The 25129-nt window shown below is 36.5% G+C and overlaps 1 protein-coding gene across 4 annotated transcripts in view; it reads right to left on the reverse strand.

The window, feature by feature from the left end:
- The window catches only part of LOC125660039 (dedicator of cytokinesis protein 1-like), a 138686-nt gene extending 113862 nt beyond the window's left edge, over positions 1–24824 (reverse strand). For 2 of the 4 annotated variants that reach the window (XM_056149697.1, XM_056149696.1), the window contains exons 1-6: positions 24652–24824; positions 19774–19857; positions 14005–14101; positions 11327–11423; positions 2776–2865; positions 170–225 (exon numbers count right to left, since the gene is read on the reverse strand). In XM_056149697.1, coding sequence (XP_056005672.1) covers positions 170–225; positions 2776–2865; positions 11327–11423; positions 14005–14101; positions 19774–19857; positions 24652–24691 — 464 coding nt within the window. In that variant the 5' untranslated portion in view covers positions 24692–24824. The remainder of the gene's footprint in view (positions 1–169; positions 226–2775; positions 2866–11326; positions 11424–14004; positions 14102–19773; positions 19858–24651) is intronic. The other 2 variants (XM_056149699.1, XM_056149698.1) reach the window with 1 other exon arrangement.
- Positions 24825–25129: the final 305 nt, after the last annotated feature.

Here is a 25129-nt window from a genome sequence, read left to right on the forward strand (position 1 = left end):
GAGCACTGCTTCATTATTTTTATTTTAGCTTGTAGGTTTTCATTTTAGCCTGTGGATTTTTACCCACAGGCTAAAATTAGCCTGTGGTAGAAAAAGTTAATTTCGATCCCTGAGCATGCAAAAAAGACGACACTTTTCATCATGCTATTGAAACCAAGTAAAAACTTACGCATTCCCAGAGTCTATCCTAGACGATACTTTTTGTTGAAGATCTTTGACTTCTTCCTGAACGTAAGATATCACAACAATACATTTCTGACAAGATACGTTTACGTACCAAATAATTCTAATTATATGTGATTACAGTAAAACACGGTTACAGTGAACACGCTGATAATGAATTCATGATTACAGTAAAACACGATTACAGTGAACATGCTGATAATGAATTCATGATTACAGTAAAACATGGTTACAGTGAACACGCTGATAATGAATTCATGATTACAGTAAAACATGGTTACAGTGAACACGCTGATAATAATTCCCAGGACTTCACTATAAATGTGTTTTACTATATGCCATTATCCCTCTAACAACACATGTTTATGCATTCCATTTCCACCATCACCCACCCACCCCAAAATAATGACAGTGAATTGCATCAAAACATACACAATAATACAGCATTCTCTCAAACATCAAACACCCTGGACTGAAGAAAATGCTCAGTCAAGACGAAGACTGGTTTCTAGCAACAGTGCTGATGACTTTTCTGTTCACACAAATTCACTCTTGAAAATTACACATGTTCTTTATCATCCTTAATTCTGTCAATATTGCTGAAATTGACACTGTAGTATCTAAGAAATTAAACAAGTTCAAATATTAACGCATGATAGATGCATGGCAACAGATGAAATCAGATTGTAATCGGTCACTTGAGTCAGCCTGAATGACCCTAAAACCATTTCCTATGACCTTTAAGATCATTCTACCATGACCTGGATACCGTCTACTGATCATCTTATGAACTATTCTAAAAGATATGTCATAGAATCATAGAACACATCTTGTGAAACTTTTATAATTATGCCAAAGATTGTTTAGGAAACCAGACAATGAATGAAACAGTGACATACATAATCAGGTGTTAGACACAATAACAAGGATTTCATATCAACCCTAAAACAATGACATAATCAGGTGTTAGACAACCCTAAAACAGTGACATAATCAGGTGTTAGACAACCCTAAAACAGTGACATAATCAGGTGTTAGACAACCTTACAACAGTGTCATAATCAGGTGTTAGACAACCCTACAACAGTGTCATAATCAGGTGTTAGACAACCCTAAAACAGTGACATAATCAGGTGTTAGACAACCCTAAAACAGTGTCATAATCAGGTGTTAGACAACCCTAAAACAGTGACATAATCAGGTGTTAGACAACCCTAAAACAGTGACATAATCAGGTGTTAGACAACCCTACAACAGTGTCATAATCAGGTGTTAGACAACCCTACAACAGTGACATAATCAGGTGTTAGACAACCCTAAAACAGTGACATAATCAGGTGTTAGACAACCCTAAAACAGTGACATAATCAGGTGTTAGACACAATAACAGGGATTTCATATCAACCCTAAAACAATGTCAATATCAAGAGAAAAATAATTCAGCCGCAGTTTTTTAAAATCTCATTTGGATAAATTTACCAGTCAGAACAATGAAATATACTGTCACTTATTACAGATTCAAAGAAATCTTTGATGGACATAGCCTTTGAATCAACAGTTTTCCAAAACTTTGTCTGGCAAGTAGTGTTTCAAATAGAAGACCCATTGGCCTAATAAGCATAATGTTTCCCTGCAGTTATCCAGCTATCTGGAAAGGGGCCCATTAGTGTGGACAATACCCGTACACCTGCACATAAATAAAAATCAATATATGCACCCAGGGGTGCATGAGCCGAGTTGCATGGGATACATTGTAAAGTCAGGAATGATGTGGCATATTTATAATTGTGAATATTCAGATTTAAACTTTTAGAGTTAGCATGCAGATCCAGATATTTCTAAAATTTTCAATCTTTTTTCAGGACTGTGACCTTGACCTTTTGTCTCCAAAGTCAATAGGGGGTCTTCCTAACCCGCTATCCAACAATATAACTAGTTTTCAATCTATTTTCGGTCACTGTGACCGTGACCTTTGACCTTTTTTCTTCAAAATCAATAGGGGCATTGCTTTGCTGGTATCCAACAATATATCCAAGTTTCATTTGATTCAAATTAAAAAATTTCAAGTTATCCTGAAACCAAATTTTTTTTAAATTTTAAATCTATTTTCGGTCACTGTGACCTTGACCTTTGACCTATTTTCTCCAAAATCAATAGGGGTCTTCCTTACCTGGTACATAACAATATCGTTAAGTACCATTTGATTCAGATTTAAACTTTCTGAGTTATCATCCGGAAACCAAATTTTTCTGAAATTTTCATTCTATTTTCGGTCACTGTGACCTTGACCTTTGACCATTTTTCTTCAAAATTAAGAGGGGTTTTCCTTACCTGGTGCCCAACAATATATCAAAGTTTCATTAGATTGTAAACTTTTCGAGTTATCATCCGGAAACCAATTGTTGACGCCCAACCGTCTGCCCGCCAATGAGTTCAACTTCATTGCAACTCGGCCAAAAAGGAACCGACAACATTCTTTTTGTCCTAACACATTTAATTTAGTACAGACTTCTGTATCTGCAGTCTGGTAGCTGCCATTACTTGCTGCCACTAATGATTTAATATGTTAATTGCTGTAACATTCATTCTTACATTGGTGAGTTTCCTGGACATGATCTTCTTTCTCCAGTCCATCAACTCCAGCATCATCCCCTCGATCTTCTCCAGCTCCTCGTTCCGCTCCTGAAAAACAAGTATTCTAGTCAAATATCATGCACCAACTCTGCTCCTGAAAAACAAGTATTCTAGTCAAATATCATGCACCAACTCTGCTCCTGAAACACAAATATTCTAGTCCAATATCATGCACCAACTCTGCTCCTTAAACACAAGTATTCTAGTCTAATATCATGCACCAATTCTGCTCCTGAAAAACAAGTATTTTAGTCAAATATCAAGCACCAATTCAGGAAAAAAATAAATGAACTAAGCAATGCCGAGTAATCTGGAAATCATTGCATCAATTCAAATATATCCACTGCAATTTCAATTCTGGCAAATTCACATGGGAACTGAAAATCAAAATCACTTATTCTATAAAAGAATCTCTTAAAATCTATTAATTTCAAACAAACAATAAAAATGAAGGTACACAGATTATATGAGTTAATACTCATTGCACTAAACCTGTCTTGAAATGACTAACACCCCCACTGGGCTCATCGATATTGAGGAATACTGGAAGCATTGTACAGCTGAAGGTCAGATAGGAACCATATAACTTTCTACTATAGTCTCACCAGAATACGTTACAGGCTACAGTAATTTGCTTTGATCTAAATGCATGGAGCAAAAATACAAGAAAATGCAAATCTGAGCAACACAGCATTATTCTTTGGTCACCAACTTATCTGCACTTAAAAAGGTCATTACCTCCCAAAATCTTCACCACTTGTTCATCATTGAACTTTAATGTTTTGAATTTTAAAATCCTTTGCAAAAATAGTCTTTCGCTAAACTGACAAGATTTACATAGCAGGTGATCTGACCTGGAGGTTATAAAACTCATACTCAAATTCAGCCTTGTTTGTTTTGAGTACAACTCTGAGCAAGCTTCAAAACATACTCAAAAAATCTGGAGCATGTACTCCATTTGAGTATGAGAATGATTTTATAAAAGTTTTATAACCTTCACTTATGAGTATGATTTAGAGCACAGAGTTAGAGTATGAAAATGTGCTCAACAATTTTTATAACCTCCAGGCCCATACTTTGATTAAACATTTTTTCTAATAAAGGAAGTTAGCTCCTGAGCTTTTGAGCACAACTGCGCAGGATGCTACAACTAAGTATTTACTGGTTCAATACTGATCCCATTGGTGCAAATATATTAACACATCTATTGCTGAACCCTATGCAGTTGAAAAATTTCGTGTCATTTCAAATTTTGAAAGGGTTTGACAGGGACTATATTTTATTATTTTGTGGCGGAAATATTCATTAATCAAAAAGTTCTACATCTGCATGATGTTACAGTTTCTGTTTCATCCAATGTATCGTCTATTTTTATTCTCCTGTATTTCAGTTTTATAATTTATGATACAGGTAGTTGAGATTTGGAACTAGTTCAAATGTTGTAATTTATTAACTTGGGTGAAATATTTTTCCAAACAGAACACCAATTCTTCAAAAAGTTTGAATTAATTTACTCGTAATTTTGTATAAAAATTCAGTATTTTTGACAATAATTAAAAAACTTTATCTCCAACCCCCACTTTTTTAAAATCCATCATAAATTGGAAGATCAGACCTTGAAAATCATGTAAAATTTTAGAAATTGACATTACTCCTAATATGCCCTTTAAAACTCTCAATAAGTTTTTCGTATATCAAGTGCAAAAAGGTCATCATATATTTCCATTACTAGTTTTAAAATTTTTTTGAATCTGTAATGTTAGAAGACATGATTATGTATCTATTTTATGTAATGGTTGATTTGTGTTGCTTATGTTGTGTTAACACCAACAGACAACAAACTTCCGCCAGAGTTCGTTTGCTTACAAACCAAACTCTTCCAGTTAGGCATTATGGGATAGCGATTTCTTAGGCCGTGTATACTGTGTGACGTCACTGTAGAATGACAAAAAAACATAACGTCAACAGTAAACAACTTTCAAAACAAGAACGTAAACATCAAGTTCATTACATTACACAATAATTTGAACAGAGTCTCCCTACTTTTTAATGATCTTTTGATCATTTTATGTTTAAAATAAATTCCATACTTTTATATTAATGCTCTTAATGTCAATATCTTCAAACTTTTAACTACGAACTACTTCTTTAGTGTTATTTGCCTGCGTGATAATCGCGGACTCACAATATACAAATCTGTATATTGTACTGCGTCACATAGGAGAGGTCTATTCGTAGGTGACATAATGATGCCTCGACAGGGAGTTTGCAACAGACAAATCAAGTTTAATTGAATAAATTTTAAGTGCAAAAAGGTCATGTTTAGAACACCGTAGCTCAATAACAAGCATTGCAACCCCAGTTTTTTTTTAAATTTCCTAATTCTCCTTCAATGTAGAAATCAAAAAGATACTTCACATTACTCCAAATCTCAGGTGCGAACATCTTTAAACAACTGTTCATAACAACTAAACATATTTCTGAATGATATGAAAACATCACTGAATAAAACTCCTATTAAATTACAGATGTACAATGTATGCAGGCACAATGAAACTGTGATACATTGTAACTATTAGGAAGAATACATTTCTCGCTATTTTCCAATGTCCAGTATCAAACAAGAGATGTTTGTAAAACACATATGCCCCCCATGGTGCAAAATTGAAAAGGGTTATACACACACACACACATCATTTAATTGAGAGTAGTATCATCAATTCAAAATATTGAGCAGACAATATCTTCCTATGTCAAGAGTGGATTGACCATGTGACCTAAAAATCAATAGGGGTCATCAACTCCTGAAGATGTACCAGTGTACCAAGTTTGATGTCTGTCAAGCAAAGGGTTCTCAAGATATTGAACGGACAGTATATTCCTATGTCCAATTTGACCCTTGACTTTTGACCATGTGACCTTAAAATAATTAGTAGTCATCTTCTCCTGAAGATGTACCAGTGTACCAAGTTTGATGTCTGTCAAGCAAAGGGTTCTCAAGATATTGAGCGGACAGTATATTCCTATGTACAGTTTAACCCTTGACCTTTGACCACGCAACCTCAAAATCAATAAGTGTCATCTTCTCCTGAAGATGTACCAGTGTACCAAGTTTAATGTCTGTCAAGCAAAGGGTTCTCAAGATATGGACCAGACAGTATATTCCAATGTCCAGTTTGACCCTTGACCTTTGACCATGTGATCTGAAAATCAATAGGGGTCGTCTTCTCCTGAAGACGTACCAGTGTACCACGTTTGATGTCTGTCAAGCAAAGGGTTCTCAAGATATTGAACAGACAGTATATTCCTATGTCCAGTTTGACCCTTGACCTTTAGTCATGTGACCTCAAAATAAATAGGGGTAATTTTCTCTTGAAGATGTACCAGTGTACCAAGTTTGATGTCTGTCAAGCGAAGGGTTATCAAAATATTGAACGGACAGTATATTCCTGTTTAGTGTGACCCTTAACCTTTGACCATGTGACCTCAAAATCAATAGTGGTCGTCTTCTCCTGAAGTCGTATCAGTGTACCAAGTTTGATGTCTGTCAAGAAAAGGGTTCTCAAGATACTGAGCAGACAGTATATTCCCATGTCAAGTTTGACCCTTGACCTTTGACCATGTGACCTCAAAATCAATAGGGGTCATCTTCTCTTGAAGATGTACCAGTGTATCAAGTTTGATGTCTGTCAAGCAAAGGGTTCTCGAGATATTTGACGGACAGTATATTCCTATGTCCAGTTTGACCCTTGACCATGTGACCTCAAAATCAATGGGGGTCATCTTCTTCTGAAGATGTACTGGCGTACCAAGTTTGATGTCTGTCAAGCAAAGGGTTCTCTAGACATTGAATGGTCAGTATATTCCTATGCCCAGTTTGACCCTTGACCTTTGACCATATGACCTCAAAATCAATAGGGGTCATCTACTCCTTAGGATGTACCAATGTGCCAAGTTTGATGTCTTTCAAGCAAAGGGTTCTAAAGATATTGAGCGGACATTATATTCCTATGTCCAGAGTAGATTGACCCTTGACCTTTGACCTTTTGACCTGAAAAACAATAAGGATCCTCTTCTACTCATAACTAACCCACATATGAAATATCATTATCATCAAGTGAATGGTTCTCAAGATATTGAGCGGACAACACATGGTCTGCAGACCGACCGACCGACCGACAGAACGACCGACCGACCGACCGACAGGTGCAAAACAATATGCCCCCTCTTTTTCAAAGGGGGGCATAAAAATCCAATAATTGTCGGATACCCAAGGTTAATGTCGTCTTTTTATCAGACGATGTTGTGTTTCATAACAAGCATCCGTCATACAGATTCCAATTCTATCTGTGTGTCAACAGATATAACACATTGGAAATCCACAACCATTCCAAAATCATTTAAACAATAAAATACTTTCTTTGTTGTTTCATAGGGTGATGAAGGAAGCTAGCATTGCAGAAAAAGTGCAAATTTTTTCTGCAATGAAACAACAAAGAAAGACATTTTATTGTTTGTATTTATATTTTTATGCATAATTTAAAAATATAAAGTAGAACTAGACACGATCTCGTTGCGAGCAACGAGTAGGTCTTCCGTCCGATTTGTTGATGCACTCGGAGTTAAAAAAAAAGAAAAGAAAAGACAAATGAGTCCCAATTTAGTTTCCGACTTTAAGACACTTTAGATATAATCAATTTTTCATATCATAAGCTTCTGAAGCAAAGTTGCGGTGAAATTCGTTTGAAATTCGACTCTCCAGGCGAGCCATAAGGCCCGCGGGCCTATTTCTTGATGTCATTTGTTAGCCCTCTATAGACTCAACAACTTTAGTTCTATATGTCTTTACAAAATATTTACCTGTAAAAAGTTATTGAGATCGACCGATATCGACAAAAAATCGACTCTACAGGCGAGCCATTAGGACCATAGGTCTATTTCTTGATATCAATCGATAGATCTCGATAAACTGAACAACTTTTGTTCAATATGTCCTTACAAAATATTTACCAGTTACAAGTTTTTGAAATCGACTGATATCGACAAAAATCGACTCTACAGGCGAGCCATGAGGCCCACAGACCCATTTTTTGATATTGATCGATAGGTTATGACACATTGAACAACTTTTGTTCAATAATGCTTTTCAAAAAATGTGTCGTTTTAAAGATATGAGGCGTCAAATATTTACGATTTTGGCCCTTAAAATCTCTAATTACGTAACATATGACCTACTTTTTGATTTGATAAGATCAAGCTCGTTGAGATGAACATTTCCGCTTCTACAACTTATTATAAAATATTAATAGTTTCTGAGATATTCTCAAAAACATTTGGACCCTTCTGAACCCCTAATTTAAAGGGCCAGCCCGTTTTGCTTGATATCGTAAGAAAGGCCTTGTCATTTTAAACATTTTTTGCTCAACAAGTATTTAGAAATTCTTTACCGTTCTCGAGTTATCTCTACAAGAAATATTTAGGGGCCAAACTGTAGCTCCCTAACGGGGCCACATAGGGAAAAAACGAAATGTACATATTGTTTAGATTATCATTCTGAACAACTTTTGTTCAATAATGCTTTTCAAAATATTTGTCGTTTTCAAGATATGAGGCGTCAATTATTTATGATTTTGGCCCTTAAAATCCCTTATTACGTAACATATGACCTACTTTTTGATTTGATAAGAACAAGCTCGTTTAGATGAACATTTCCGCTTCAATGACTTATTACAAAATATTAATAGTTTCTGAGATATTCTCATAAACCTTTGGACCCTTCTGGGCCCCTAATTTAAAGGGTCAGCCCCTTTTGCTTGATATCGTAAGAAAGGTCATGACATTTCAAACATTTTTTGTTCAACAAGTATTTAGAAATTCTTTACCGTTCTCGAGTTATTTCTAGAAGTAATTTTAGGGGCCAAACTGTAGCTCCCTAACGGGGCCACATAGGGTAAAAACGAAATATGCATATTGTTCAGATCATCATTCTGAACAACTTTTGTTCTTTATTGCTTTTCAAAATATTTGTCGTTTTCGAGATACAAGGGGTAAAAAATTATGGTTTTGGCCCTTAAAATCCCTTATTACGTAACATATGACCTAAATTTTTATATGAATAGGATTGGATTGTTGAGATGAACATTTTTTGTTCTTTGACTTATACCAAAATATTAACGATTTTTGAGATATTTGATCTAGACTTTGAGCCCTTCTAGATCCCTAATTGAAGGGGCTAGCCCCTAAATCTTGATATTTTCGAAAAGATCTCGTAAATGTGCACAACTTTTGTTCTACATGTCTTAACAAAATATTTGCAAGAAAAAAGATATTGGAGATCAAAGGTCAAAAATCGCCGAAATCGGCGAAAAATTTTGGCATCCATTTTTTCAGGTCCAGGCGAGCGTTTAGGCAAATCGCCTCCGGTAAAATCGAATCCCCCACAAATCTTCTAAAATGTTTACTCTATCTTGTGTAGAAATTTCAAGACTCTAGCTTCAAAGCTAACGGAGGAGATGCGTGGACAACAAGGCCCTTCAAAAAGTCACTAAAAGAGAGATAACTCCTGACCGGAAGTGACGTCAAGCACGAAATTTTGCAAGCAAAGTCTCGTCAACAAACGGCATCTTTCCTGAAAATTTCGTGAAAATCGAACCAGAAATGGCTGAGAAAAACGCGTGTACTACCAAGGAAAATAATAATAATAATAATAATAATAATAATAATAATAATAATGAAGAAGAAGAACGCGAACAATAATAGTAAGGTCTTCCGCAGGAGACGGAAGACCTTAATAATGAAGAAGAAGAACGCGAACAATAATAGTAAGGTCTTCCGCAGGAGACGGAAGACCTTAATAATGAAGAAGAAGAACGCGAACAATAATAGTAAGGTCTTCCGCAGGAGACGGAAGACCTTAATAATAATGAAGAAGAAGAACGCGAACAATAATAGTAAGGTCTTCCGCAGGAGACGGAAGACCTTAATGAAGAAGAAGAACGCGAACAATAATAGTAAGGTCTTCCGCAGGAGACGGAAGACCTTAATTAAGATCTGAAATATCACATGGTTGACCCATTTGTTACATTAAATGGAACAGCCAATGCACCCTTTGACCTTGATGACACTCCATATTTGGTAACAGGGATTTTTTTTAGGGTCTACAAGCTAGGGGCCAAAATAAGGCCCCAATCCCAATGCTAAAAGCAAATATTTTCCTCAATTTTTGCTTTAAAATTCCCAAACAATGAAAACAAATCAAAGCAGGGTAGCCTTATTGTTCATAAATCTTCTTCACAGGCCCACAAATTACTATTTTTGCTTCAAAATTGTTAGGTAAACCTAATTCTTTGGCCTCTGATTATTTGAATGAGGTCAGCTTTGAAAGTCAGAGGGCGTCCAATTATACCTTAGGCTTAATTAATGCACGGTTTGGGTTTCTCCCTACTTCTTTGTAACAATGAATAGAACATTTTTACCCAATTTCATCCAAATGTGCCATTTTTCCCAGTTGGGAAGGCCCAGGCCGTTGAAATCAAAACCTTACAAAAAAAACCTGGGTAATGATTTTGCAGACAGGTGGTACTAGAAAACCAGATCAAACTAGTTTGCAACAAACATGTATTTATTGCATGAGGAAAGCAATGTCAAGTTCAAAAGAAATATAAGAGGAATGCTTCAGTGAATGTAAATATTCTCATTTATATGCATTCATTACTCACAAACATGTGCATGCTTATAATTTGAACAAACAGAGCTTTAGGGTTTCACTCATGAGCTATAAAACGCCTGCACCCTCGCACCAGAGCACCAGACCCAATGGCCATAAAACCCCTGCACCCTCGCATCAGAGCACCAGACCCTGTGGCCATAAAACCCCTTCACCCTCGCACCTGATTCAATGCCATGAATTTCACAATTCTGGAAGGGATTTTCTTCTTATCGTTACTATATAATCAGTCTGATTGTTGGGTGTCTAGGTATTTACAATAAAATATTGTTAAAAAAATAAAATGCAGCATTTTCACCATGAGACCCTGACCATGCATTTCATAATTCCATAGACATATTTTTTAAAGAAATAAAGTTAGGACAGACTGACAATTGCAAATATTCTACCAACCTTCAATCTCGTGGGCATGAAATTACTGACAAAAAGATAATAATTTGTCACCTGACTTGGTGAGGGAAATAGTTTAAGATTAAAATATAATGCATGTGATGATAACATTTTTTGACATATTATCCACACATGATACGGTAGATTCCTTATTTTACGCGAGTACTTAATATGGTGAAATGACTCATATATATGTCAAATCGTGAGAACATGAATTTGCGTGTGTCGTCTGTTAATCAAGAGTACAAAGTACTTGCATGTACTTTAACACCAGAAAATTAAAAGCGAATAATTTTATTTCATGAGTGATGTGTATCGTGAAATTACGTGATGATAAATTTCTCGCGTATATATTTAGAAATCTACAGTTTTGCAGAACAGATTTGTACATACCAGGTAAAACTGTTTCCATATGTTGTACCATTCTCGGAGGACTGTGTTAATTTCCTGAGCTATAGGGGATTCTGTGGACATCACACGTTCCAAGGAACTATTTCATGCAAAAACAAAAGCAAACAGGATCAAGTTTCATGATTACGTAAGACATCCTAACATATTGAGATAACTATGTTCTATAAGATCCAGCCCGCAGTATTATAATTCCGTTTAAGTATTCACTATACACACGTACATGAAGTGGTATAAAAGCATAAATCTTTAAAGCCCTGGGGAACATGGTCAGAATCTTTACTATGCGAGGATGTGTATATAGTTGATCAACAAATGGAACCCTTCCTGTTCTTAAGAAGAGGTTTACAAGGAATTTTCCTTTATAAATTCCTTTATCAAGGTTTAATCCTCTATTGTCACTTTTAACTTTTTCCGAGGTCATGGTGCAAACAAACAATCCCTCTACACTAAATGGGACTTACGCACTGGTTTGACAATCTTGCTAGGCGGTGGGTGTCGTACGTTGCTGGTTCGACCCCGGGCTGGGGCGAAAATTTTCAGTACCTAGTTGTGATTATTTAGTGCTTTATATATTAATTAATTGATTTTCACATGTATCGTTTAGATCCTAGGGGTAAACGTAAGGTTGGGTGTTATAATTGTTTGTTTGTTCTTTATATATATATATATATATATATATATATATATATATATATATATTATATATATATACTCCCACTTAAAACTTTGAATCCCAATTGTGGCTCCATCATCCTGGTCATATAGGTTGAACAAACTTGAGATCTTCAACGTAAAAGAAAACTTTCAAACACAAGTCTTGTTTCCTGACTCAGCAGTTACTGATATTTCAGCAAACTTAGACCCTTTTACAAAAGGAGGTTTTTTGGCAAGTTTGGTTGGAAATGGTGTTGTGGTTCTTGAGAAGAAGTAGAAAATGTGAAAAATTCACAACAAAAACAATGATGGCTAATAATGAACAAATTTTTTTCAGAGAAGCTCACTTAGTCTTCAGTCAGGTGAGCCAATGATTCAATGGTCTGTAAAATAAGAGGCTCATGAGGTTTAATGGTCTCCTAAGTATCACACACAAAACTCTGACGAGTAGAGAGGTAGTGATGCGTATTGATGGTGCAGTAAGTGCAAGTTTCCAACCCACAGAACAGAAGGGGGCCCTAGATTTTGTGAATGATCATATTACTCATCACCTGGTCATAAGCCACTTTACTACTACATTATCAGCTTGTTTGTTCAATACAACACTGTCACCCCAACTGCATTGTAGACAGGCACAGCGAGTCCCCTATTTATAACTATCAACTTGATTTTTTTTGCAATATTGTACACAAGATATACTTATTTTGAATCAAAGTCCATACTTTAGCACTTTTGGTGGTGAAGCAAGAGCACCAGTTCATCATGACATGGTTGCAATAAAATAAGAAAATCTAAGTTTATCCATTATTGAACACAGAACAAATGCTATATCATGATTACACCAAACAAGTTCATCAGCTTCAGCTGCCCCAAATTCTAAATAATGTTAAGAACACATACAGTATGTTCAGGAGTCAAGAAGATTTTCAGAAATTCAATGACTTTTTATTCACTATAAATGATCCATATAGCCCAATCCTTGAGTCTGACCTCTAATTTGACCTCTGATCTAGGAACCAGAAAATTTCTGTTTTGGTTGATGCCTCCAAACCATTAAAACCACGCAGTTAGCCTATGTGCTACTTGTGTGGACTCAAATTTTTCTGCAATGCTCTATCCATCAAAATATTATATAAGTAAATCTTACAATACATTTATTTTCACCTGTTTATGTCCAATGTGCACAGAGTGCATATCTGTGAGATATGGCATGCAAAAGTCAAAGGTCTTTTGGATTTGACTTTAAAAACCAATTTCCCCATTGTTGTGGCAGGTGTTGGTATAATAGAGAACCCTGGTTGCTATGGTTTCAAGTGCCATGTATAGGTCAAATTCGTAACACTTCACACCCGGCTGTAACGGCACTTTTTGGTACATGTACATGGACCAAGTGCCCTTTAATTGGGAAAATCATCGCCATTTTTTGATAAATTGGGAAAATTTAGTTTACTGTCTTTTCCATCCAAATACAATTTAAAACATAAGTATGTAAAAAAAAAAAAAAAATTTAATTTATATTTCTTCAGTTCTCGACTCTTTTTATCAATTTTTTCAATGTCAGTTTACATTATACAATATATTTTTAAAATCAGAAAAAATGAGTTAATTTTTGTCAATGGGAATGGGTCTAATATTTGGTCAAACTTTGAGGGGAGTGACCGTGCTGTCACTTAACGCAGGTGACATCTGTACTCTATGTAAAACAACATACAAACTCTCATTTTTTTGCATATCGTCTCCGATAGATATGTACATACTGGCATCTTGCCAGTATGTACATATCTATCGGAGACGATATGCAAAAAAATGAGAGTTCTAGATCAATGAATCAATCAATAGTTACAAACACAGTAGAATGTACATTGTTTCCTTAAGACTTAATTGGTATCTTAAAGAAATCTGACAGAGAAAATTGGCTGCTATACAGACATGCATAAAAATAAATCATAGAATATTTACAACCTCATGTCAGCTTCGATATCAAACCAGAAACAATTTTAACTTACCCAAATTTGGCCACCACCGCCTCCCGCACATAAACGTAGGACTTCGGGAAGATTCCACTTTCATTCTTGTTCTTGATTTTGTATCCAAAAAACCAATCTAAAACAACAGATTTTGTCTTTCAATGAGTTGTAAAAATCTTGCAGAGGAAGACACTGTTATAATGGCCGATTCTCGCCTTCTTAACACCGAGACATATAGCTCAGTGGGTTAATGTGTGGGGCTGCAGATCTACAGATCATGGGTTCAAGTCTAGCAGGAATTTGAATTTTTTCTAAGTAGTTTACATTCTACTAAACTGCATTTTCCCCCTATATAAGGTAAAAAAAATTAAGTTTTCAATTTCAAACTCTTGTTCATATTCTCCATTTCAATCCACAAAAGTTTTCTATGGTTCATCATTCATCTTTAGCGAGCTCTATATATGTCGTATTTAACTGGATATTAATGTTTTACAGTGTGACCGTTGAGAAGAGTGAGGATCCATAACATCTTGCAACATGACTTTAGGCATTTAATCTGCCTCTTCATTAAACGTGGGAAATATAACATGATCAATGTAAATAGTGCATTGTGAAGTCATATTAGGTGCGATGGTTTTTTTCTTTCTTTCAAATCAAGCATTTATCCACAACAAAATGTACAAAGGTATGAGAAAGTTTGTCTGGAATTTAAAGTCATTTGTGGTACTTTCCAAACTATTTATTTGTTTTATCTAAGGGATTGTCTATGAGGTATACCACAGTGATGGCGACATTTTTCCAGAAGCATTATGGGTAATACTCTTAATTTTTCAGCTGATGAAGAGCAAATCACATGACTCAAATGTATAATCATTGGAGCGAGCTTCGCTTGCTATTATTTGAATATAAATTTAAAGTGTGAGTTCTTTTTATTCAAGCTATTAAAGTATATCGGTTTTATACACTTTATACAAATTATGCAATTTGACTCACTTAAACAAACAAGAGGTCCACAGGTCTTATCAGTCACCAGAGAATTAGGTAAAAAGTATCCATCACTAGCCCCAAGGGCTACAAAATCTAGGGAAAAAATTCCTGCTCTGCATATATCTAAACTAAATTCTAATATTCAGCAACAGTATACTAAAACCTTAAATGCCCCCCAAAGTGCCTATACTGATGAAAGACTTTATATATATGTAACATTAACACAATATGAATAATTTGGACCCGTCCTAGAGTCAAAACCCTGGTGTTGCGAAATTCACAATTTTTGTACACCTTTTTCTGCTTTTCCTAAATATACACTTTTAATTTCTATACCATGTCAGCAAATTGAAAGACGTCTTTCAAATGATAAAAACAATAATCACTATAATAATTTTGGCCCCACCCTTGAACCAAAACCCTTACCCCTGGGATCATGAAATTTACAATTTTTGGTAAAGGACTATTGTTCTTTCTAATATCAGTTTTAATTTAGTATCAATAGCACTAAAGTAGATGTTATTTAAAAACTTTACCAAATTTGGCCCCGCCCTGGAGTCAGAACCTCTACCCTGGGAATTATGATCGAAATCTACAATTCTGGTAGAGGCCTTTCTGCTTTACATTTTTTTTTTACAGATCTATGTGTGGTTGTAGAAATAAAGATTTTTGAAAATAGGTCAATATTTGGCAGTTTTTGCCCTGCCCGTAAGGCCTCAATGGTGGAGGAGTCCTGAAATTTACAAATTAAGTCTCCCTTGTTCAAAGATGCCTTTTACCAAATTCAGAAAGAATTGGAATGGTAGTTATCAAGAAGTTAGAAATGTTCAATAGTTAATGCACAACAGACGACAAACGACAGATGCTAACCAACAGCAATAGGTCACCTTCAAGTATTAAAACTAAAAAGTTAATCAAGCTTATTTTCTATTCATTCATTTATCTTCGAGTGGGATAATAAATGCCCCATTTCGAAATATTTATGATCCCGTAATGTTGCAAGCTGATTTCAGAAAGTAGTTAACAATTACAGCAACATGAAAGCTTAGATGGCCTGCAGGCTGTTAGCAGAACATTTAGAGAAAAAAGACAGACTTGTCAGTTGTCAGTCAGACAGGGAACTGTGTAAGCAGATCCACTTTGAGCAACAAGGGGGAGTTAAATTTCATATTTAGTATAACAACTACACATGTTAAAAATCCTCTGTGAAGTTTCTTATAACACTTTTCCTTCACACTTGCACATATACCCCATAAACATCAATCCTTCATAAATATACATCAGAAAATCACTGTTTACCTCTTGCATTGATTCGATAATACCAATTGACAGTTTGTCAACTTTTTCAGAAATTACTATTTTATGACACTAATATATATAAGTTAAACATGTTAAAGAATTTATCCAGGTTGTCTCTACTAACATCTAACAATTGTCCCTTCTCCCACTTTTCAAACATCCACACCTGTACATCACACCTGTACATCACACCTGTACATCACACCTTCTAAATACTGACATTCTCCCTTTGTACATCCACACCTGTACATCACACCTGTACATCACACCTGTACATCACACCTTCTAAATACTGACATTCTCCCTTTGTACATCCACACCTGTGCATCACACCGTCTAAATACTGACATTCTCCCTTTGTACATCCACACCTGTACATCCACACCTGTGCATCACACCGTCTAAATACTGACATTCTCCCTTTTCCCTTTGTACATCACACCCAGGGCTCACAGCGGGTGTGACCGGTCGACAGGGGATGCTTACTCCTCCTAGCCACCTGATCCCACCTCTGGTATCTCCAGGGTACATCACATCTGTACATCACACCTTCTAAATACTGACATTCTCCCTTTGTACATCCACACCTGTACATCACACCTTCTAAATACTGACATTCTCCCTTTGTACATCCACACCTGTACATCACATCTTCTAAATACTGACATTCTCCCTTTGTACATCCACACCTGTGCATCCACACCTGTGCATCACACCGTCTAAATACTGACATTCTCCCTTTGTACATCCACACCTGTGCATCACACCTGTACATTACACCTTCTAAATACTGACATTCTCCCTTTGTACATCCACACCTGTGCATCACACCTGTACATTACACCTTCTAAATACTGACATTCTCCCTTTGTACATCCACACCTGTGCATCACACCTGTACATCACATCTTCTAAATACTGACATTCTCCCTTTGTACATCCACACCTGTACATCACACCTTCTAAATACTGACATTCTCCCTTTGTACATCCACACCTGTACATCACACCTGTACATCACACCTTCTAAATACTGACATTCTCCCTTTGTACATCCACACCTGTACAACATCCACACCTATACATCACACCTGTACATCACATCTTCTAAATACTGACATTCTCCCTTTGTACATCCACACCTATACATCACACCTGTACATCACATCTTCTAAATCCTGACATTCTCCCTTTGTACATCCACACCTGTACATCATACCTGTACATCACATCTTCTAAATACCGATATTCTTCCTTCATTTCTGTACATCTGTATTCTGTACTGTTTACAATCAAACCTTGAAGACAGCTGATAATAAACTATAACCTCTCTTAATACAATTCCCTCACAACATTATTTCCTGGCCTAAAAGTACATCTTAAAATCTGAAGACTGTACACACATAAGTCTGAAATATCTATCCAGCAAAGGGTTCTCAAAATATTGAACAGACAAAATTTTCTTATGTCCAGAGTAGTCTAACCCTGACTTTTGACCTTGTGACCTCAAAATGAATAGGGGTTATCTATTCTTAGGTGTTTAATACATGTACCAGTATATTATTCAAGTTTGATGTCTATCAAGTAAAGGGTTCTTGAGATAAAAAGCAGACAATAATTTCTTACATCTGAAATTAGTTTGACCCCTGACTTTTGACTTTGTGATCTCAAAATCAATAAGGGTTATCTACTCTTTACGAACACGTACTATAAGAGCTGACTACACATTTATACTTGTCACAACCATGAACTATAAAAAAAAAACTAGCAAACTTTAAAAGAGACATATGGTAATATGAATCCCAAGATTTTTTGTAGAAACAAGATAGAATGCAAGTGAATTAATTGTTTGGAAATGTCGCAAAAAATTATATATTATTGAGAAATTCTCTTATGTCCTTAACATCATAACAAGAATGAGCTAAATTAATAAGGGAATTTATCCTTTAAATTTGGGTGTTTTTTTGGTGAATAATTGTATCAGTGTTCTGAATGTAACAGCTGCTTCAGAATATGTTATGTGTTGAATCTTTGTCATGATGTATTTACAGAGGGGGGTAGTTAGATCAGCCTCTGAATTTCAAACACCCGCTCAATGTGTTTTATGCTGGAGATAAATATTAAGGAAGTTTAAAATAGGGTTTTTCCCCTGAAGTTAATTCTAGAGGACTATTATGTACTTAATGTTGTACAATTTTAGTAAGAATTCAAAAGTGCAAATGGTAGTCACATGGGAAAATGTTAAATTAACATAGTTCCACCCTCTTGTGACGTATGTCACAAGATTTCGCAAAGTCAATGCTTTGATAAGATTTATGCATGACTGGAACACAAATTTTGTTGGGAGACTTTGTAAAAGATCTTGTTAACCATAAAATATTTCAAAAGTCTATCTTATATATGAATAATCAATTAATATATGTTTCAAAATATTGAATCCAAGGGCAATAACTCTGTTTTCATTAAATCATTTATCAAGTCAATTATGCGATAGATTTCCTTTATTTTCACAAACATTTTGTATATTTTTTAAAGTAACAGTTTCATGAAATTGTTATGAACACATGTACTATTACATCGTTACAACCTGTTTTTGTGAAATTTTGATAATGCTGTTTAAATAAGATTGCAATTTTCTGACATTGATATCAGGTACAGTGAAACGTCTCTAAACTGGCCGGCTCTCAGACTGAAAAAATGGCCAGTTTAGAGGGATTTACTAAGAATTTAGCATTTAGAGACATTTTATCTCAATATTCACAAAGTTCACTGTTCACTTTGTTCTGGTGACCTATGATCAATTATCGATGGAGATCAAATTAGTCCGCTTGAACCTACAGATAATTATAAATAACAAGAAATATTCTCGCTGAAATCATCTAATTCTAAACTGAAAATCTATAACAAGATACATAAAGAAAACACAGAGGCATATTATTGGAATTCCTCTTACCTATAAACACTCTGTTTACATTCATCGCTTATATCATTAACAAATTTGTTTTGACGTTTGTGAAAAGTACAGTAGTAAAGATGAAATTAAAATTTGAATATTTCTAAGGAATTTTAAGTCTATGGAAACCAAGAAAATTAATTCATCTTTTAATAATCATCATTAATAGTCACAGGTTTGTTCTCTATTAACTACCGCTTATATCCATAAGATAGTATGGGGCAACAATATGGCGTTTGATACTGTATTCATTCAGTATGTTCCTGGTTTTTTACATTTTGTACAGAATTTGGAAGGATCACTTGGATTAGCCAAGTGTCACTTAACACCCATGACAGCATAGGTAAACAATAGAAATTATAGAGGCCACTCATGTTTTTCACACCTCTGGTCAATAATTTCCCTAACTAACCAGAGGTGGGATCAGGTGCCTCAGAGGAGTAAGCATTCCCTGTCAACCAGTCATGGGTAAACAGTAATAAGGGGTTCTCTGTTTTGATTATTGAATTGCAATAAAAAAAAACATTAGAACAAATCAGATATGGATGAAATGATCAAACTCTACATACCATCTAACTCCTCCCCGATGTGAACTGTGTCCCCGATATTCAAGGTCAGTCTGTGTGGCAGCCGGGAGCTGTAGTTATACAGAACTGAAATCAAACAACAGTTTAAATTACTTCCAGTCTTCAATATTAGTTCAATACACAGGAAAATATCTATCAAATCAACCTTACAGTCCCCAGTACACAGTCTCTTACAGTCCCCAGTACACAGTCTCTTACAGTCCCCAGTACACAGTCTCTTACAGTCCCCAGTACACAGTCTCTTACAGTCCCCAGTACACAGCCTCTTACAGTCCCCAGTACACAGTCTCTTACAGTCCCCAGTACACAGTCTCTTACAGTCCCCAGTACACAGTCTCTTACAGTTCCCAGTCTCTTACAGTCCCCAGTACACAGTCTCTTACAGTCCCCAGTACACAGTCTCTTACAGTTCCCAGTCTCTTACAGTTCCCAGTACACAGTCTCTTACAGTCCACAGTACACAGTCTCTTACTGTCCCCAGTCTCTTACAGTCCCCAGTACACAGTCTCTTACAGTCCCCAGTACACAGTCTCTTACAGTCCACAGTCTCTTACTGTCCCCAGTCTCTTACAGTCCCCAGTACACAGTCTCTTACAGTCCCCAGTACACAGTCTCTTACAGTCCACAGTCTCTTACAGTCCCCAGTACACAGTCTCTTACAGTCCCCAGTACACAGTCTCTTACAGTCCCCAGTACACAGTACACAGTCTCTTACAGTCCCCAGTACACAGTCTCTTACAGTCCCCAGTACACAGTCTCTTACAGTCCCCAGTACACAGCCTCTTACAGTCCCCAGTACACAGTCTCTTACAGTCCCCAGTACACAGTCTCTTACTGTCCCCAGTACACAGTCTCTTACAGTCCCCAGTACACAATCTCTTACAGTCCCCAGTACACAGTCTCTTACAGTCCCCAGTACAGTCTCTTACAGTTCCCAGTACACAGTCTCTTACTGTCCCCAGTCTCTTACAGTCCCCAGTCTCTTACAGTTCCCAGTACACAGTCTCTTACAGTCCCCAGTACACAGTACACAGTCTCTTACTGTCCCCAGTACACAGTCTCTTACAGTCCCCAGTACACAATCTCTTACAGTCCCCAGTACACAGTCTCTTACAGTCCCCAGTACACAGTCTCTTACAGTCCACAGTACACAGTCTCTTACTGTCCCCAGTCTCTTACAGTCCCCAGTACACAGTCTCTTACAGTCCCCAGTACACAGTCTCTTACAGTCCCCAGTACACAGTCTCTTACAGTCCCCAGTACACAGTCTCTTACAGTCCCCAGTACACAGTACACAGTCTCTTACAGTCCCCAGTACACAGTCTCTTACAGTTCCCAGTACACAGTCTCTTACAGTCCCCAGTACACAGTCTCTTACAGTCCCCAGTACACAGCCTCTTACAGTCCCCAGTACACAGTCTCTTACAGTCCCCAGTACACAGTCTCTTACTGTCCCCAGTACACAGTCTCTTACAGTCCCCAGTACACAATCTCTTACAGTCCCCAGTACACAGTCTCTTACAGTCCCCAGTACACAGTCTCTTACAGTCCCCAGTACACAGTCTCTTACAGTCCCCAGTACACAGTCTCTTACAGTCCCCAGTACACAGTCTCTTACAGTCCCCAGTACACAGTCTCTTACAGTTCCCAGAACACAGTCTCTATCAGTACTTATTATCGCAATTCACCTTTGAATTAGAACGCTTTGGCCGATATAGTATTGCGTTGTGTGATGACACAATTGAATCCGTTTGTAATACAATTGCGAAATGCAACAGAAACTCTCATTGGTCCATATGTATAAGTCCGCCCAAATTCCCTTATACAGGAGTAGTCAGCATTTGAAAACATGACGGCCAGATGCTAGATGGAAAAAAAACTTCAAAGGAAGAAAGAGAAAAAGTTATATTCTTGTGTTGTTGTCTCATAAATTTAATATAAAAAAATTCCTAACATATTTTCCTACTATACCTGTGTCCAAACATACCTTCAAATATTTATTAAAGCCCCATACGACCCAAAAACTCGGATAACAGCTTTTGATGATTTCATTCGTAGACGTAGCCATGTTCGGTAGCCAGTCAATTCAAATCCCGGTTCATTTCCATACTGACACAATAGTGTCTAGATGTGTACTAATACCCCACAAATATTTTAGCTAAATTGTTTAAATAATATACCACCCCAGTCCTATTAAATGATAATTATTGAAATAGCTAAACTCACGACAGTGCGGCTTTCATTAGTCATGAGCGGCCGCGCTGGCCGGTCTCCATCTAATGTCCTTATGTAGCATTTTCGTTCATCTAGAGCTTATTTTACCTTTACAAAAACTGGTACAAAAATGTTTTAATTTCTATTAATTATTCGTGTTGATAATAAATGAAGAGCGAATACATAACTTACAATCGATTTTATGAATAGATACCAATAGCAAGAGTTCGAATTGACCAGCTACCTAACATGGCTACGTCAACAAACGAAATCATTTGAAGCTGCGAGTTTTCGGGTGGTGTGTGGCTTTAATGAATATTTGAAGGTATGTTTGGACGCAAGTAGTAGGAAAATATGTTAAGATTTTTTTATATTGAGTTTATGAGACAGCAACACAAGAATACACCGATTTCAGGCCTCAACCGTCCGCAGCTTTTTGTGACCCGTAAATCGAAGGTTTTTATAAGAGGTGGATCTTTCCAGAGAGCTAAGTACAGTTCTCCAGCTACACTGAATCCGCTCGAGAAAGTGGACGGGCTGTAATTGGCCAATGAAAACTCTTGTTGTATTACATCAAACATGTCATTCAAATTGTTCAATCGTCTCATTCAATTGTGTCGTCACACAACGCAATACTATATCGGGTAAAGCGTTCTAATTCAAAGGTGAATTGTGATAATAACCTCCATCTTGTATAATTCAAAGGGCTGGGGCACTTACAGGCCCTACTTTTAACCAATTTTTACCTAGAAAGTTCTAAAATAGTTTTTTCATAACAGTTGATAAATACACTGTCAAGAACAATCCCATGCATGAAAACGCGTGGCTTTCTTCATTGGTGTGCATAAGACATCCCTAAGTACATCATTGGACTTTGCTAACTAGATTCAAGAGTGTTACATGTACATAAAGTACACTTTCATATTAACTCAAACAGCTTCTTCCTTTTTCTTCCTTACAAAAAACTTTGAAATTTTATTGTGGCCCTACACTGGCCCAGGGAACAACTTTATTGTGGCCCTACACTGGCCTAGGGAACAACTTATTGTGGCCCTACACTGACCCAGGGAACAACTTTAATTGAATTCAATTACATTATTCAATTTTAATAAAATTAACAAAATACGGTAATCATTTCTGGAAAATTCTGGTGGACTGGTAAATTTTTCTGCAGACTGGTTGAAATTATACCATATCAGTCCGGCTGGACTGGTGACATAAAATGTTAGTTTCAAGTCCTGAGTATGAAGACTGAGAGGTAAATGATTCTTTAGTAATCTGTTGCACTAGATCCATTATACACATACATAAAACCAGTCTACCTTGGTGGTGACCTTGACCTGGGACATAATGACCTGCCAAGCAACATGGATCATTTGCGTCTTGATGTGCATCCTTAACTATCAGCCTACACAGTATGAAGTCCGAGAAGTGTAAAGTTTTTTTACTATTTGTGTAGTAAACAGGTATATGAGAGGAGAAAATTTATGGCTGGACCAAGAATCGAACCTGGGACCCCTGCATTACTAGTCAGGTGTTCTAACCACTGAGCTCTCTAGGCTGATATCCACAGTCCATATAGCCCTAACTGCAACATTCCTCCCTCCTTCAATTTCTCTTTGTCCTCCAAGACACACAACCCAGATTCTTTTCGCCCCTGGCAGGACAACCTGTAGTGCAGGAGTTGTCAACGGCAACAACCGTAGTATAGTAGGAGAGGAAAAAATCTGTGGCTGGACCAGGCGTTGAACCAAGGACCCCTGCATTACTAGTCGAGTGCTCTAACCACTGAGCTAACCAGGCCAATATCCATAGTCCGTATAGCCCTAACTGCTACATCTGTTACATAGATCCATAATACAGATTAAACCTGTCTGACCTGGTAGTGACCTTGACCTTGGATATACTGAACTGTTAAGGAGGTACTCTACATCGTCGTAATGGCCGACTTCCTTTCAAAACATGGATGAGAATGTAAATATCAGCAATATTTGCCTATTCATTTCGAAAATCATGGCCTAGCTGAGTAGCTCAGTAGGTTAGCACGTCGACTACTGATCGAACTATAGATCACAGGTTTGAGTCCAGCAAGGATTTTAAATTTTTTTCAGATTGCTTTGTATAAAAACTGCATTTTTTGACTAAATAAAGTAAATTTGAAAGTTTTCATTGACAGGCGAGATTTATTGAAGCTGAGAGTTTTCAGTTCCAAGAAGGATTTTAGAATTAAAACATGTACATAAAGGTATGTCTTGCCAAATACATAGTGGGGAAATATGTTAGGGTTTCTTTGATATAAAAATTCAAAGGCAACAATTACAGTAGACTGCATGTTTTAAAAGTTTTTACAATGGATGGATAGGCGGATCTGCATGTAGTCCCTATAGAGCTACAGTTCTGTGCAGCCAACCTAAATTTGCGCATCATCAGTCCAATAAATAATTTTGAAATATCAAAACAATAAAGTTTACTGATGCTTTATTCTCTGCACACATATGCTTGTTATTGTCACTGATTAGTCATTGCGTTTGTCATTTAGTAGTGATGATGAAGCTCTATATGACTTCCAATTTCTTCACTTCCTGATTTATTTTCCGCATTTTAAAATGTTATCCCTGTAACTGATTATGGAAACTTGTAACTTACCAACTCCATATTTTTTACTTTTGTCTGTCTTTTGCCACATTGCACTTGAAATAATCCAGATTGACCAGATTTCACATAATTGATAAATTTAAAGTGATGGGCATCTTCAGTATCCACTTGAATTTACTGCCGTGTAAAGTCACCAGAAACCATGTTACGTTTATCGGTTATATAAGGTCGGGTTCGAGATGTTAAATATTTTAGCGCCAAACGTAACAGAGCTTATTGATTCGCTCAACTGAACACGTCACCAAGCGCTTTGAAATCGGCAAAAATTTAGTGTCTTTAAAAAAAAATGCAGAGGATAAAGTAGAAGCAAAGCAACTTGCTATAGAAATGGAAATCAAAAGCGTATTTACATTCTACATATTAACTACTGCGGTTACTACTATAGGCTGCAGACTGCAGGGCCGTAACTGCCGATGAGGCAGACGAGGCAACTGCCTCGTCTGATTTTTTGGCAAAAAAGAAAATAAAA

Source organism: Ostrea edulis, chromosome 9 (assembly GCF_947568905.1).
Source record: "Ostrea edulis chromosome 9, xbOstEdul1.1, whole genome shotgun sequence".
Classification (NCBI taxonomy): Eukaryota; Metazoa; Mollusca; class Bivalvia; order Ostreida; family Ostreidae; genus Ostrea; species Ostrea edulis.